Raw genomic sequence first — 13,529 nt, forward strand, 5'->3', positions numbered from 1 at the left:
GAAACAAAAAGATGTAGTCTGTTAAATGAATTACATTAAATTTATATTTCAAAATCTAGTAATAGATAATAAGAATTGGTGATTATAATCAATTAGAATATCACAAAATTTTAATTTAAAAAAATAGAATCTTAAGTTAAAAATGTAAACATTGAATTATGAAAACATTATACATATCTGAGAGAAAAGGATTAATAAGAAGATAAATTAATTGAAAAATTAATTATATTTACTGCAAGAGATATAAAACAATACAAATTAAAAATTATTTAAAAGGAATTCTACTACCACCATATATTAATAATTATTTGAAAGAAATTAAGGTTGCATACGCAAGGCTCCATCTAATCTAATGACTTCACCATTTAAAACTGGATTTTCAATGATAGATTGAACTAAATGAGCAAATTCTTCAGGTTTACCAAACCTCTGTGGATGAGGCACTGACTTATGTAAGAATCCCTTTACTTTATCAGGAAGGTTTGAAAGTAAAGGAGTGTCAAATAATCCTGGTGCTATAGTACAAACACGAATTCCTTGTGAAGCCAAATCTCTAGCTAGCGGTAATGTCATTCCTACAATAGCTGCTTTACTAGCAGAATATGCAACTTGTCCCATTTGCCCATCAAAGGCAGCAACACTAGCAGTATTTATTACAGTACCTCTATAACCGTCTTCATTTGGCTGATTCTCACCAATTAAACCAACAGCTAAACGAATTACATTAAATGTGCCTACAGTATTAACAGTAAGAGTTCTAGTAAAATCTTCTAATTTATGTGGTAATTTCTTATTAAAATTGTAAGTTTTGAAAGCTACACCAATTCCAGCACAATTAACAGCTACATCTAAACGACCAAATTTTTCCTTAGTAACACTCAAAGCGTTCTGAATATCACCTTCCGATGTAATATCAACCGGGCAAAATAGAGCATCAGTACCTAACGCTTCGGCTAATTTTGATCCTTCTGAAGTTGGCAAATCACATATAACTGCCTTACCACCTTGTTTGATAACTCTTTCAACAGTTGCTTTTCCCAAACCTGAAGCACCGCCGGTAACTAATGCGACTATTCCCTTCAACATATTTATTTTTATAAACGTTATATAAAATACACGAAATTCGAACACACAGTGCTTTGAACAAGCGACACTACGAAAGTGATTAAAAACCAATTGTCACTCTTAAAGAAGCAAAGTTCACAAAGTACGTAAACAGATAAAACAACGAATAATTAATATTGTAATTTGTCACGCTGCTTACTACGATGTAATCGACAGCTGTTCAGAATCGAATTCAGGTTATAAGCTGATGCTGTTTATATCGATTAGTTAATAAAATGAAACATTCATGTTAACATCGATATTCATGTTCAGACTGGCAACGGTTCAGAAAATAATTTCAAAAATTTAATTACTTTTTTGTATGTAATTTACACCCTTTTTCCGTGAAAAAAAGCTTTAAACTACTATTATAAGTTGAATATTTGTTATGAATAAGAAAAAATTCATTACATGTAAAACTTTGTTCAGTTCATCTAAACTTAATCATTTTATGTATTAAGACGTAGTATACTAAGTAAAAAAAAAGAAAAAAATTACAATTTATTTTTTGTCGATGTACAAATAAAATTTTAAGACACTGATTCTTTATATTTCAATGTAATTAAGTCTTCATATTAAAATGTTAAGACGTTTACATAACAGCTAACAATTTTTTTCGTAATGTTGGTGACCGTGCAGATACTTATAGAGTTTATCATGGTGTAAAATTCTGTTAGGTATCTCACGTGTAAATATATTTTTATTATTAAGATTGTTTGAAGTAGTTTATCATGGTGAAAAGACATAATAACCAGTTACCGGATAATCTTCCACAATTACAGAATTTGATTAAACGTGATCCACTTTCATATAAAGATGAAGTAAGCAAATTTGTTAAAGTATAACCTAAACTTGTTTTGACATGTGAGTTAGTGTACAAAAAAAATTGCCCTACACTGTAAATGATTACTCTATTCAAATTTTGCTTTAAAATTATGATTAATTGTAGTTTTGATATGCATACTTCGAAACTTTTCTTTAAAAGAAAAGCAAATAAATAAAAAAAACATAGAACTTTGCTGAAATGAAATAATGTTTATGATAATTCCATTACAATGTCATTAATTACAGCATCTACCTTGCAACCAAGCTAACAAGGTGTAAATATTAGTATATCAAGTTTAACACTTGAAAACATTTCATACTTAAAAAATGCATTACATCTGACAAATACACGCATACCACCAAACTACACTTGTTTCTGTAACATTACTAACGTTCATAATAAGAAAACATATTTGTATTACAAGAAAGGTTGAAACATTAGTTGTATCATTAGAACAGATATGAAATAACCATCCTAAGACATAGTAAAACTAATTCACATGTTTGTGAATTACCTTGTTCATTTTTAGCTTTCTAACTGAAATATTGTTACATTTTCAAATGCACTTATACTTATTATTAAAAACAGGTAATTCTGAGCAAGTTCATGGTTTATTATACAAAGTAGATATGCTTAGTGTCAAAATATGTGTCGTGTTCAGTACTCTAGTTGGTGAGATTTCAGTTTTGAGAGTTATTGAAACCTGTTCAGATGCTTATCAGTTCTATGGAGAAAGGTGATTTTATTAATGTTAAGGAGAGAGGTTAGAGCTTTTGTGGAGAGAGGTTAGGGATAAATTATCAAGGTATGGCAGTACTTATCACCATTTTTTAGGGTACTTTGTTGAATTATTTAATGGAAATATAGTTTCTAAAGAGAGAGACTGTACCACATGTTCCTTGCCCTAGTCATGTGTACAGCGAATTATTACCTTATGAAGATTACTGTCAGTCATCTTCAATGGCTGACTCCAGAGTCCAACTCTGATGACTAATAGGTTAATTTATTGCTTATTCCTGTCTCCACAAAACTATAACCTTAAATGTAGTACTAACCTTTCTCCAAAAGATTAGCATCTCAACAGATTACCATACTTCACAAAACTGATTGCTACTTGTCTAAAGTACTGATAATAGGATTAGACTTTGACTTTGCATGGCTTATCCACCGTCCAAAACGTGCTTTATGATATTTAGATGTTGTATTTTCCCGGCATGGTACACTAAAGTATGAAAAGAGAATTAAAGGTGATCAAATAAGTGGTAATAATTACCAGAACAAAATGATTTATTGTAGAACTATACTGATGGCATCACATTTATTTGTAGAGACAATAGAAGACTGAGTAAACAAAATATTACTCAAATGAATCTGTTATACTATTTACGGACATACAAATGGCTTTCTTAAATTACTTAAAATAAGTGCAAACTGCAAGCCATGACCAAAATGCCGAATTATATCACCAAATATTCTTGTAGCATATTTCCACTTGTTTAGAACGTTAGTTATAATTTTTATTTGATGCCATTGAGAGTCAATTAACCCAGGTGAGAAATCTTGCTCTTAATCCTTTATGTAAGTATAATCATCTTCGCCAGTGTGCATTAATATGTAATTTGAAAAATTTAATGTCTATTTTCAGTATTTATGAGGCATGTTATAAAAAGTATATTAACCACCAGCCACTATTGTAACACAAATGTAACCACCAGCCACTATGCAAAGTTTAGTGCGGTGAATTATGTTGTGTAAAAGTTTCTGCAATTCTCCAACTTGAATCCTGGCATTCGGTACTTATGTATTATTAACGCCACTATAAAGCTACAGCTTTATTTAAAAACAAAGTAGTCAATCAGATTTCGGTGGAAAATGGACCGATATAGAGTTTAACATAGATTCAAAACAGTCTCTGTATTAATTTTAATGAATTGTTATTTATTTTATAAATATAATTTAACCAAACTTAACCTACGCTCGCTTCGCTCGCTAACCTTGACTAATTAACAGGAGTGTTTTGATTATTTAAATAATAAATAATTACTGAATTTATTAAATAAATACTCAAACAATTATGGTGTTAATTAGTCAAGGTTAGCGAGAGTAGGTTAAGTTTGGTTAAATTATATTTATAAAATAAATAAATATAAATAACCATTTATTAAAATTAATAAAGAGACTGTTCATTTCCCACCGAAATCTGATTGACTACTTTGTTTATAAATAAAGCTGTAGCTGCGGTGATGTTTATACGTAAGTACCCAATCTCTGTTGTATTTTGTCTTTTAGCTCTTCCAGTGTCTGTGGTTGTTCTTGTAGACTATCCCTTTCAGATTGGCCCAGAGGTAAAAATTGCATGGCGATAAGTCTGCAGATCAGGATGGCCACATGTCCATACTGATTGTTCTATCCTCTGTAAAATGTTGGTTGGTTCGAGTGAGATCGGGGTAGCCTTAAGTCTTTACTGATTGTTCTTTCCTGTGAAATCTCTGTGGATTTGAGTTAGAAACTGATCAGTAGAGTGACAGTTCACTCAGTCTTGTTGGAAGTATCCATAAGAAAGATCTTCTGGAGTCAGGTTACACATAAATTCTTCATTCAGTCATAAATAGACATCAGTATTAATCCTCTCAAAGAATATTGGTCTAATGATCCAACTTCCAGAAAGAAATTGCACACCAAACACCAATTTTTAAATCATGTAATGGTTTCTCATCAGAAACCACATTCAAAACCAGTTTCATTTGGTTTTGTGTAGCTCAGTGTCACATATTCTGAGAATTAATGTAGCTTCAGAAATGAAACCACACAACATCTGTTGAAATGAAGAGAAAAGGATCAATGAATCCTTTGCTAGTATTCTGTAAGAGCCACAGGCAGTAATTTACTTGTTAATCTTATCATGTTATTTTAATTTGTGCACAACACTCACATGATAGGCTTTCAGTTGTAAAGCGTGAAGTATATGCCAACACAATGTTCAAGAAACTCCTGTTTGATAGGCTGATCATTGTGTTGATTTTTGAGGACTGTTTTCAGTATGATTCGCTGTATCAGTGACAACTTCAATAGTTTGAACAACTGGTTATTTCACTCTCTTTGCGTTGGTAACAGAGTTGGTTGTTCGCCGCTTTTCCACTAAATCCTGAATTGTTGATTTTGCAGAAAAATTACTTCTAGGATACATCCCTCGAAAACTTTATGAACCACATTTATTGAAGTTGTGAATATATTCCTTCACAATGAAAACATGCTTCTCCATTGAATACACCATGACGCACAAACACAACAACAAACTCACTGAATGGAAGGGGAAGGCTGAAGAGTTATGAATGAGTCAATGCACAACAAACTATCTTCTTCTGACATAGTAGGTGTCAGATGGCTGAGATCAGTTTTATGGGGCCCACCTGGTATTTATGATATACTCAAGAGCTATCCTATTATGAAAACAAATGTGAGCTGCAAATGTGTATAGTCAAGGAATTCGTACTCCATGATTACTCTGTATCAGTCAAAGTAAAATATGTTTTTCCTTGAAAAAAAATGTCTTATCTGATGTTAATCGATATTAATTCTCATTAATATGGATTTACTCTATATTTGATCACTATAACTTACTTACTGCTGTTACTAATAATATTTAGTTACCTGCATTTTTATGTTCTTCAACAGTGATTACTTACAGTATTTCTCACTATGAGTAGTCCTTATGCTGTGCATAGTAAGTTTATTTCATGTAACTGTAAGAAATTTTTATTCTTTTTTACTTTGTTTAGGTTGTCTAATTCTGTTTTTTCTCTCTAGGTGTATAAAAAAAAAAAAAAAAAAAACATTGGCCAGTATTTCATGATATGTGACATACATCAGTATAAGAAAAAATTTCATTTGGGATTTCTAGAAAAAATACATTTCTGCTAGTTTGTTTTCTACTTTATTGAAATTTTAAACCTTTTATTTAAATAAAATGATACTAGTGTTTTAAATTGTGAAACAATCTATGTCAAATAATATTATATTTATGTAATAATAATTGTATTAGATTAACATTATTTCTTTTGTAATTATTAAGCTAAAGAAATGATAACAAACCACCCATTATTTTTTTGGTATTGTATGAATTTTTTGTCATTTTTACTGCTCTCGTATTGCATTTTTTGTGTTTTTAGACTTTACTCTTGCAGGTTTTATAGGAGGTTCCAAATGCTTCGAATATGTTCATGTTAAGCAAAATAATTTTCCCAGCGAGTCAGGCTTATTGTGAAGCTTTTTATGGAAAATGTTTGCGTACAATGGTGCTCACTTATAGGATTTGTGTATTGCAAGTAGTCTGCGGAGTACTTAACTCTACTTGCCTGATATAATAATATAAATTTACATTTTTAACTTGCCATTGCTATCAAGGATTTCAGATCTTTTATCATTTAATCTTGCCAAAAGGATATTAGTGTACTTTTGTGTACATCAAAAGTGGCCAACACAAAAAAAAAATAGGTGACAGATGAGCTGTACTAGTGAAAATTTCGATTGACAATGTGAATATTAATAATTAATAAAAACCACCAAAGAACAAGCAAAAGTAGCATGCTTTATACAAATTTACCAATCTATATCCATCTTCCAAATCTATAGATTTGTCATCAGCTATTAAATACTGTTATCGGATAATGCATTACCATCATTACATATAAAACCTGACAGTTTTCATGATCAAAAACCTGATAGTCGACGATGAATCTTTAGAATTAAAGAAATTATAAGATTTTAATATAAATTAAGTTTTTACTAAGCTTGTTATTTTGGTGATTTTCATAGATAAATTTTTTAAATTGCAAATTACAACATTCTAAACAATACATTCAATAAAGGAAAAATATAACTATTTAAGTTGTATTGCCAGTTAATAAGGATTAGTGAAATGTTAAAAAGGTTGCAGATTTTAAAAATCATTAGAATAATACCTTTTATATTTAGAAGTCATTATTTATTTAATTGTTACTTGTATGTATTAAATATCCATTTATGAATACTATAATGAATTTATTATTTGTTTTAGTTTCTTCAACAACAGCAGCATTATCAGTCATTAATGAATGTTTTTCAACTTCGTCCAGATCAACCCAACAAACAACTTGATGACCTGGTTATGTTTATGGCCCAAGTGGCCCACTGCTACCCAGATCACTTGGTTAATTTTGCTCAAGAACTAATTACTTTATTACAGACGCATAACACTGTGTTAGATCCTGGAATGCGAATGGTTTGTTTTGTTTTCATTACATTCTTAATGATTTTTTTTTGGGTATTTATTCATAAATAATGTATGAAACTGAATGTGACTATTTCTCTCCCCCCCCCCCCCTACTCACCCAAGAGATAAAAATTTTGTGAATGTAAACATTTTATGTTGTGTATTTTTGTGCAATTAGATGTGTACATTGTTTATACAGAAATATTTGTTCATAGTCTTGTATAACGCTGATGTACAAAAAAAGAAGTTATTTTTGTTACATATATTCATAAGGTGTGCCTTAAAGGTATTTTTTGTGCTGATTTCAAATCTGCAAACCAAAATTGATTGGAGTTAGTTTTCTTCTATATTCAGCCTCTGGATTGTCGCTTTTTGCTCTTCAGCAGTAATCTGCAACCTATTCAAATTACATTTTTGGTTGGTAGTGTTTCCTTTCAATCATTATATATCCTAGTAAAAGTATTCACTGTTCTCATCACTTACATTGTCAAGGTTAGGTCGAAAAATGTCCAAATGTACATGCAACAAGTGTATTTTTAACGGCATTTTGTTTCCAGTTTTTTTTTATACTTTTCAAGAAGTTCACTTACCAATTCTACATAGTTTTCAGGCTTCCTTTTCCCCAGGAATGATTACAATATTATTTTTAATAACAATATTTTGAAATGATACCCATGTTGCTTTCTCAGATTCATTCAGAGCCTTAATCCTTCATTAGCTTACATTTCTGGTCTAGCAAATATTTCTTCTTTGATTTTTGCCTCACTGTTCCTGAGAAACATGCTCTTAAGGTATAAGAACTTAAGGCCATTGAAATCCATAGCTTTGACAAAATTTTTCATCAAACCCAAGTTTTATGTGTAATGGTAGAAATTTTTTGGATTCACAAGAACTTAACAAATAACATTTTTCTACCCAGTTATGAGTGCTTCTTTCTTCAACTAGTTTTTAATATAGTGTTTTACCTGTCCATACTGCCCCCCCTTCCATAAGAAGCAACAGCACATAGTACAACCAAGCTGCAGTCAGAGCATTAGATAAATGTAAAGATTGATTACAAAGATTTTATTTAATTTAATTCAGCATTATAATGCATGAGAGTGTCAACACAAATTTGATAATGTTTAAAAAGATTGTAAAATTTAAAAAAAATATGTTTTTTTTTATTCAGATAAAATTTAACCTTATATTTGCCAAACAAAAGCAGTCAGATTCAACAAGGTTAGTTAAAAGATAAAAATCAAATATGTTTGGTTGAGCATTTTGTATTCCTATATAATTTAGTTTTAATCCGGCTACTAAAAATTAAAATAATTCTTTATTTGAAATGACAAAGAAAACCAATTTTTTAAGTCAAATGATTTTAATAATTTCAAAGCATTTTTAAATGACCTTGTGCATCTGCAAGTTACTGCTTTTCTTGCTCTCTCTGGTGTCACTTGATGCTGCTGCTGCTGAAGATTGGTTTTTTTTTTTGTTAGACATGCATTTAAGATTGTGGTCAAAATTATGTTGGATTTGAATAAGTCTGATCATTTAATATATCACTTTCATGTGTTTATACATTTCGTTATGTTCAAGTATGTTATGATGTCTTTTTCTATGAATGTTCAATAACAAAGTTGTTAGTATTGGTGGATTTGTGTTTTGTTCCTATGAGATGGTTGATATATATTGATGCAGTTCCTATACTGTCATAGCAATATAGAGTCAATGTATGTCAACCATCTCATAAAACTAGATCATTGTTGATAACCTTTGTATAATACACATGTGTATTCTATACATGTATATGTGTATATAATACACATCTTAACACATTTATACATTATGAAAATTTGTAAGCATACAGCTAAATGAACAGACATAATAGATCCAACACATTTTTGTTGCACTTTAAAAATGAGTTTGCTTAATTAGAAGAAAAAAAACTGGTACCAGAAAGAGATACTGATGCTATGGTAAGAACATCGTACCAGTCCTTGAAACAAGTGCAAATGAAATGTTTTGAAGTGTTATTAAAAATACCTTATTTCTAAAATTTTTGTTTGGTTTGTCATTTCAAAATTTATAGTTTTAAATAATTTTCATTATTGACCTTAATGGACAAATTGTGTGGTAAATTGTAATTTCTTGTTATTATTATTACAATTTTATTGTAAAATTAATATGCTTACTTTTTAATGTTTCATTTTTTTTCAGTCTTTCTGCCGAGCTTTAATTCTTTTGCGAAATAAGAATCTTTTAGCTCCAACAGATTTACTTTCATTGTTCTTCCAGTTACTTAAATGTCAAGATAAAAATCTGAGAAAATTTCTTGAAACACATATTGTTACTGATATTAAAAATATAAATGCTAAACACAAGAATGCTCGTCTAAACACGGTTTGTATTTTTTTATAGTTTAATAACAGATAATTATGTTAGTTTTTCTCTTGTCTTAAATCCAGGTAATGATTTTTAGTGATGCTTTTGATCCTTTATTTGCTTCTGCTATTAATTAATTATAAGATTTCATTAGTTAGACTTATAATTCCTGTAATCTAAAAAGATAACTTTTTTTTTAATAGAAGTATGATAAGAAACTTAGATTTACTAATTCCACTGGTCTTTCTAACTCTGTGAAAGATAAATGTCTTGATGCAATTGGATTAATAGCTGTTTAAAACAGTATAAACCAAATTAAAAGATTTAATAAATAATTAATACATAATTTTATTAAAATATAACAAGACAATTGCATTCGCTGAAAATTAGGCATTTTTATTTTAAGCTTTTTGGTTAATAATTAACAATTAAAAATATTTTTAAACATTATAAATGTATTATATTTATATTATTTTGATATTTTGGTAAACTAATGGGAAACATAAATGATGCATTCATTAAGACTGGTATGACAAAAGCCTTATTCTAACAGTGATAAGTAGTATTTCATAATGGCTTCAAGCATATGTAGACAACCTTCTAGCAGGGGGCCTATCTGTAGAGTTTATGTAATTTAGTGAATATTTCCATAAACCACATAATTCAGGGAATGGATATGATTTCTTTAAGAAATCCTGAGCCTCTTCACGCAAGTTGCTCTTTAATATCAGTAATAAAAAGAAGCAATTTGTTAGAACATCTGATTGAACTGGTCATTGCAAGATTATTGAATTGTATTTCATGCTGGAAGATTTTGTCTGGACCGTATATTTTCACTGAAATAAGTAATCTGAAAAGCGTATGGTGAAGAATCTGAGAAGCCTTAGAACTAATATTTATATTAATTTGGAGAAATGATATAGTTAGTTACAAAATTGTTTAGGGTGTTGGAAAATGGTAATGTAAAGTATACGTAAGGCTGCGCACAACTAGTGCTAGAGCACTACATTTTCAGGAAAGTTTCAATATCAGAAGTTTTCTTACATAAGATGCCTAAAAAATGGTTGTCTTTTCCCTGCTCTTTCAATTATATCTATAGAGGTGTTTAATGAATAGATCAGATGTTATCCAAGGATGGAAATAAAGTTATAGAGGAGTATTTATTTCTATTGCTCTTAGATTACCAAACAGTGATAGCAAATTATGAATTGGATTAACTTGCAGTGAAAAAACTGAAGCAGTATTTTGATAAATGGAATTGTAAACTGAATGTGGTCAAAAAGAGAGTATTTATCAATGCAAGTCTTTTATTGATTTATATATTAAAAGAGATCTGCAGAGTGTTCCGAAAGTTGCTGTGCACTGGAATTGTAACAACGAAACTTTCTTAATTATTGCTTTGTATTGTTATTTCATTATTTTACAGAAATAGACAATAACAAATATTTTATGAAAGGTGTTGAAAATGACCTCCTCCAATATCAATACAACACTGCACATGTTTCGATTTGTTTTCAAACATTTAAACCAGCTCATGTACTGGAATCCACATTTGCTGTAATTGCAGTTTTTAGTTTGTCAATCATACATGGTTTCTTACGATAAACTGCTTGTTTTGCTGCCCCCCCCCCCATAAAAAATAATTGGAAGAGTCTGATGGGCGATTGTGCAGGCCATAAAGCCTTTGAAATATGATTCGATCACCAAAGAAATTTCTTAAAGAAGTCAGCAGTGGCACCATCTTGTTGGAACCAACTGTAATTGATTTCCACTTCTGTTAAATGGGTAATGAAGTTTGTTAAAATAGCACAATAATTATCACTATTAACTGTATTTTCAAAAAAAGATTGGACCCACAGTACGCATTCTACTCACGACTCAGACTCCAATTTTCACTTCACATAAAGATTGTTCATGTAATTCATGGGTGTTAGTTGTCGACCACAGTCGTGTATTTTGTAAATAATATACTCTTTATATTTGTAAAAATATAATGTTGAGGATACCTATGGAATTTTGATCAACAAAATGTTTAAACCATTGACAATAATTTAGTCTTTTGACTGACTGATGATCTGTAGGCTTCAGTTCTTGAACACACATTACTTTGTAGGGGGAAAAGATTCAGTTCCTTTTTTAGAGTTTTATGTATGGTACCAAGTTTGATATCTTGCTGCTGTGCTAACATACGCATTAACTTTCTTGCACTTTTAGCTATAGCATCTGAAATATAAAGCAGTGTCTGTTCGTTTAGTTTAGGTTGTCTTCCACTTCAATCAATGTCTTCAACCGAGCCTGTTGCCTGAAATTTCTCAATAAGAGTTTGAACTGCATTGTGGTGAGGAACAGGAGTATTTGGAAACTTTTCAGAAAACTTGTCTTTCACTAAATCAGTATACTGGAAACTTTTCAGAAAACTTGTCTTTCCTTTCACTAAATCAGTATACTTGTCATCTTCATGAAAGACATGTTCAATGAGAAAATTGCGTTCCTCTACCGAAAGAACCCATTACATTTCGCAACTATTGATTCGATAAATGAAACAAAGCACGTTCAATCACAACTCAGCAACTGATGTAGTTTTTTTCTTTTTCCTGTTTAGTCTTCGGTAACAACTGATGTCTAATTTGTTACTGAGCAATGCCCAATGAACCCACAGGGCTACCAACCTAATGCTGAAAGAACAGAATGCACCAGATTTTAAAGCATACTGCACAGTGACTTTCCAGACGCACTGTATAATATGTCAGGATTAGTGTGGTAGTAGAAGGAAGATTAAAGAAAAACAAACCAACATACTTGGTGTTTATAGACCTAGAAAAGGCATTCGATAACGTAGACTGGAATAAAATGTTCAGCATTTTTAAAAAATTAGGGTTCAAATACAGAGATAGAAGAACAATTGCTAACATGTACAGGAACCAAACAGCAACAGTAACAATTGAAGAACATAAGAAAGAAGCCGTAATAAGAAAGGGAGTCCGACAAGGATGTTCCCTATCTCCGTGCCTTTTTAATCTTTACATGGAACTAGCAGTTAATGATGTTAAAGAACAATTTAGTTTCGGAGTAACAGTACAAGGTGAAAAGATAAAGATGCTACGATTTGCTGATGATATAGTAACTCTAGCCGAGAGTAAAAAGGATTTAGAAGAAACAATGAATGGCATAGATGAAGTCCTACGCAAGAACTATCGCATTAAAATAAACAAGAACAAAACAAAAGTAATGAAATGTAGTAGAAATAACAAAGATGGACCACTGAATGTGAAAATAGGAGGAGAAAAGATTATGGAGGTAGAATTTTGTTATTTGGGAAGTAGAATTACTAAAGATGGACGAAGCACGAGCGATATAAAATGCCGAATAGCACAAGCTAAACGAGCCTTCAGTAAGAAATATAATTTGTTTACATCAAAAATTAATTTAAATGTCAGGAGAAGATTTTTGAAAGTGTATGTTTGGAGTGTCGCTTTATATGGAAGTGAAACTTGGACAATCGGAGTATCTGAGAAGAAAAGATTAGAAGCTTTTGAAATGTGGTGCTATAGGAGAATGTTAAAAATCAGATGGGTGGATAAAGTGACATATGAAGAGGTATTGCGGCAAATAGATGAAGAAAGAAGCATCTGGAAAAATATAGCTAAAAGAAGAGACAGATTTACAGGCCACATACTAAGGCATCCTGGAATAGTCGCTTTGATATAGGACAGGTAGAAGGAAAAAATTGTGTAGGCAGGCCACATTTGGAATATGTAAAACAAATTGTTAGGGATGTAGGATGTAGAGGGTATACTGAAATGAAATGACTAGCACTAGATAGGGAATCTTGGAGAGCTGCATCAAACCTGTCAAATGACTGAAGACAAAAAAAAAGTGTGGTTGTTTTGGAAATTATTATTACAGATAATAGCAGTTCCTTTAGTTACATTTTCTAGAGTGGTGTTTAGCAGAGGTGTAATTAGAGGTTTCAACTCCTTT

At 30.7% G+C, this 13,529-nt stretch overlaps 2 protein-coding genes across 2 annotated transcripts in view; one reads left to right on the top strand and one right to left on the bottom strand.

Annotated features, from left to right (window-relative positions):
- Positions 1-207: 207 nt before the first annotated feature.
- Positions 208-1,276, bottom strand: scu (hydroxysteroid 17-beta dehydrogenase 10). The gene has a single exon (XM_075370248.1). It carries the CDS (start codon positions 1,084-1,086, stop codon positions 319-321), a length of 768 nt encoding a protein of 255 aa, XP_075226363.1. The 5' UTR covers positions 1,087-1,276; the 3' UTR covers positions 208-318.
- Positions 1,277-1,746: 470 nt separating this feature from the next.
- Mys45A (SDA1 domain containing protein Mys45A) overlaps positions 1,747-13,529 on the top strand; it is a 51,343-nt gene continuing 39,560 nt past the window's right edge. Inside the window, exons 1-3 of the mRNA XM_075370247.1 lie at positions 1,747-1,925; positions 6,987-7,190; positions 9,384-9,566. Coding sequence (XP_075226362.1) covers positions 1,836-1,925; positions 6,987-7,190; positions 9,384-9,566 — 477 coding nt within the window. The 5' untranslated portion in view covers positions 1,747-1,835. The remainder of the gene's footprint in view (positions 1,926-6,986; positions 7,191-9,383; positions 9,567-13,529) is intronic.

This window comes from Lycorma delicatula, chromosome 7 (genome assembly GCF_047948215.1).
Source record: "Lycorma delicatula isolate Av1 chromosome 7, ASM4794821v1, whole genome shotgun sequence".
NCBI classification, from domain to species: Eukaryota; Metazoa; Arthropoda; class Insecta; order Hemiptera; family Fulgoridae; genus Lycorma; species Lycorma delicatula.

Bases quoted from the DNA above. Each gene is read 5' to 3' on its own strand.
- scu (XM_075370248.1), bottom strand. From the start codon at position 1,086: ATGTTGAAGGGAATAGTCGCATTAGTTACCGGCGGTGCTTCAGGTTTG.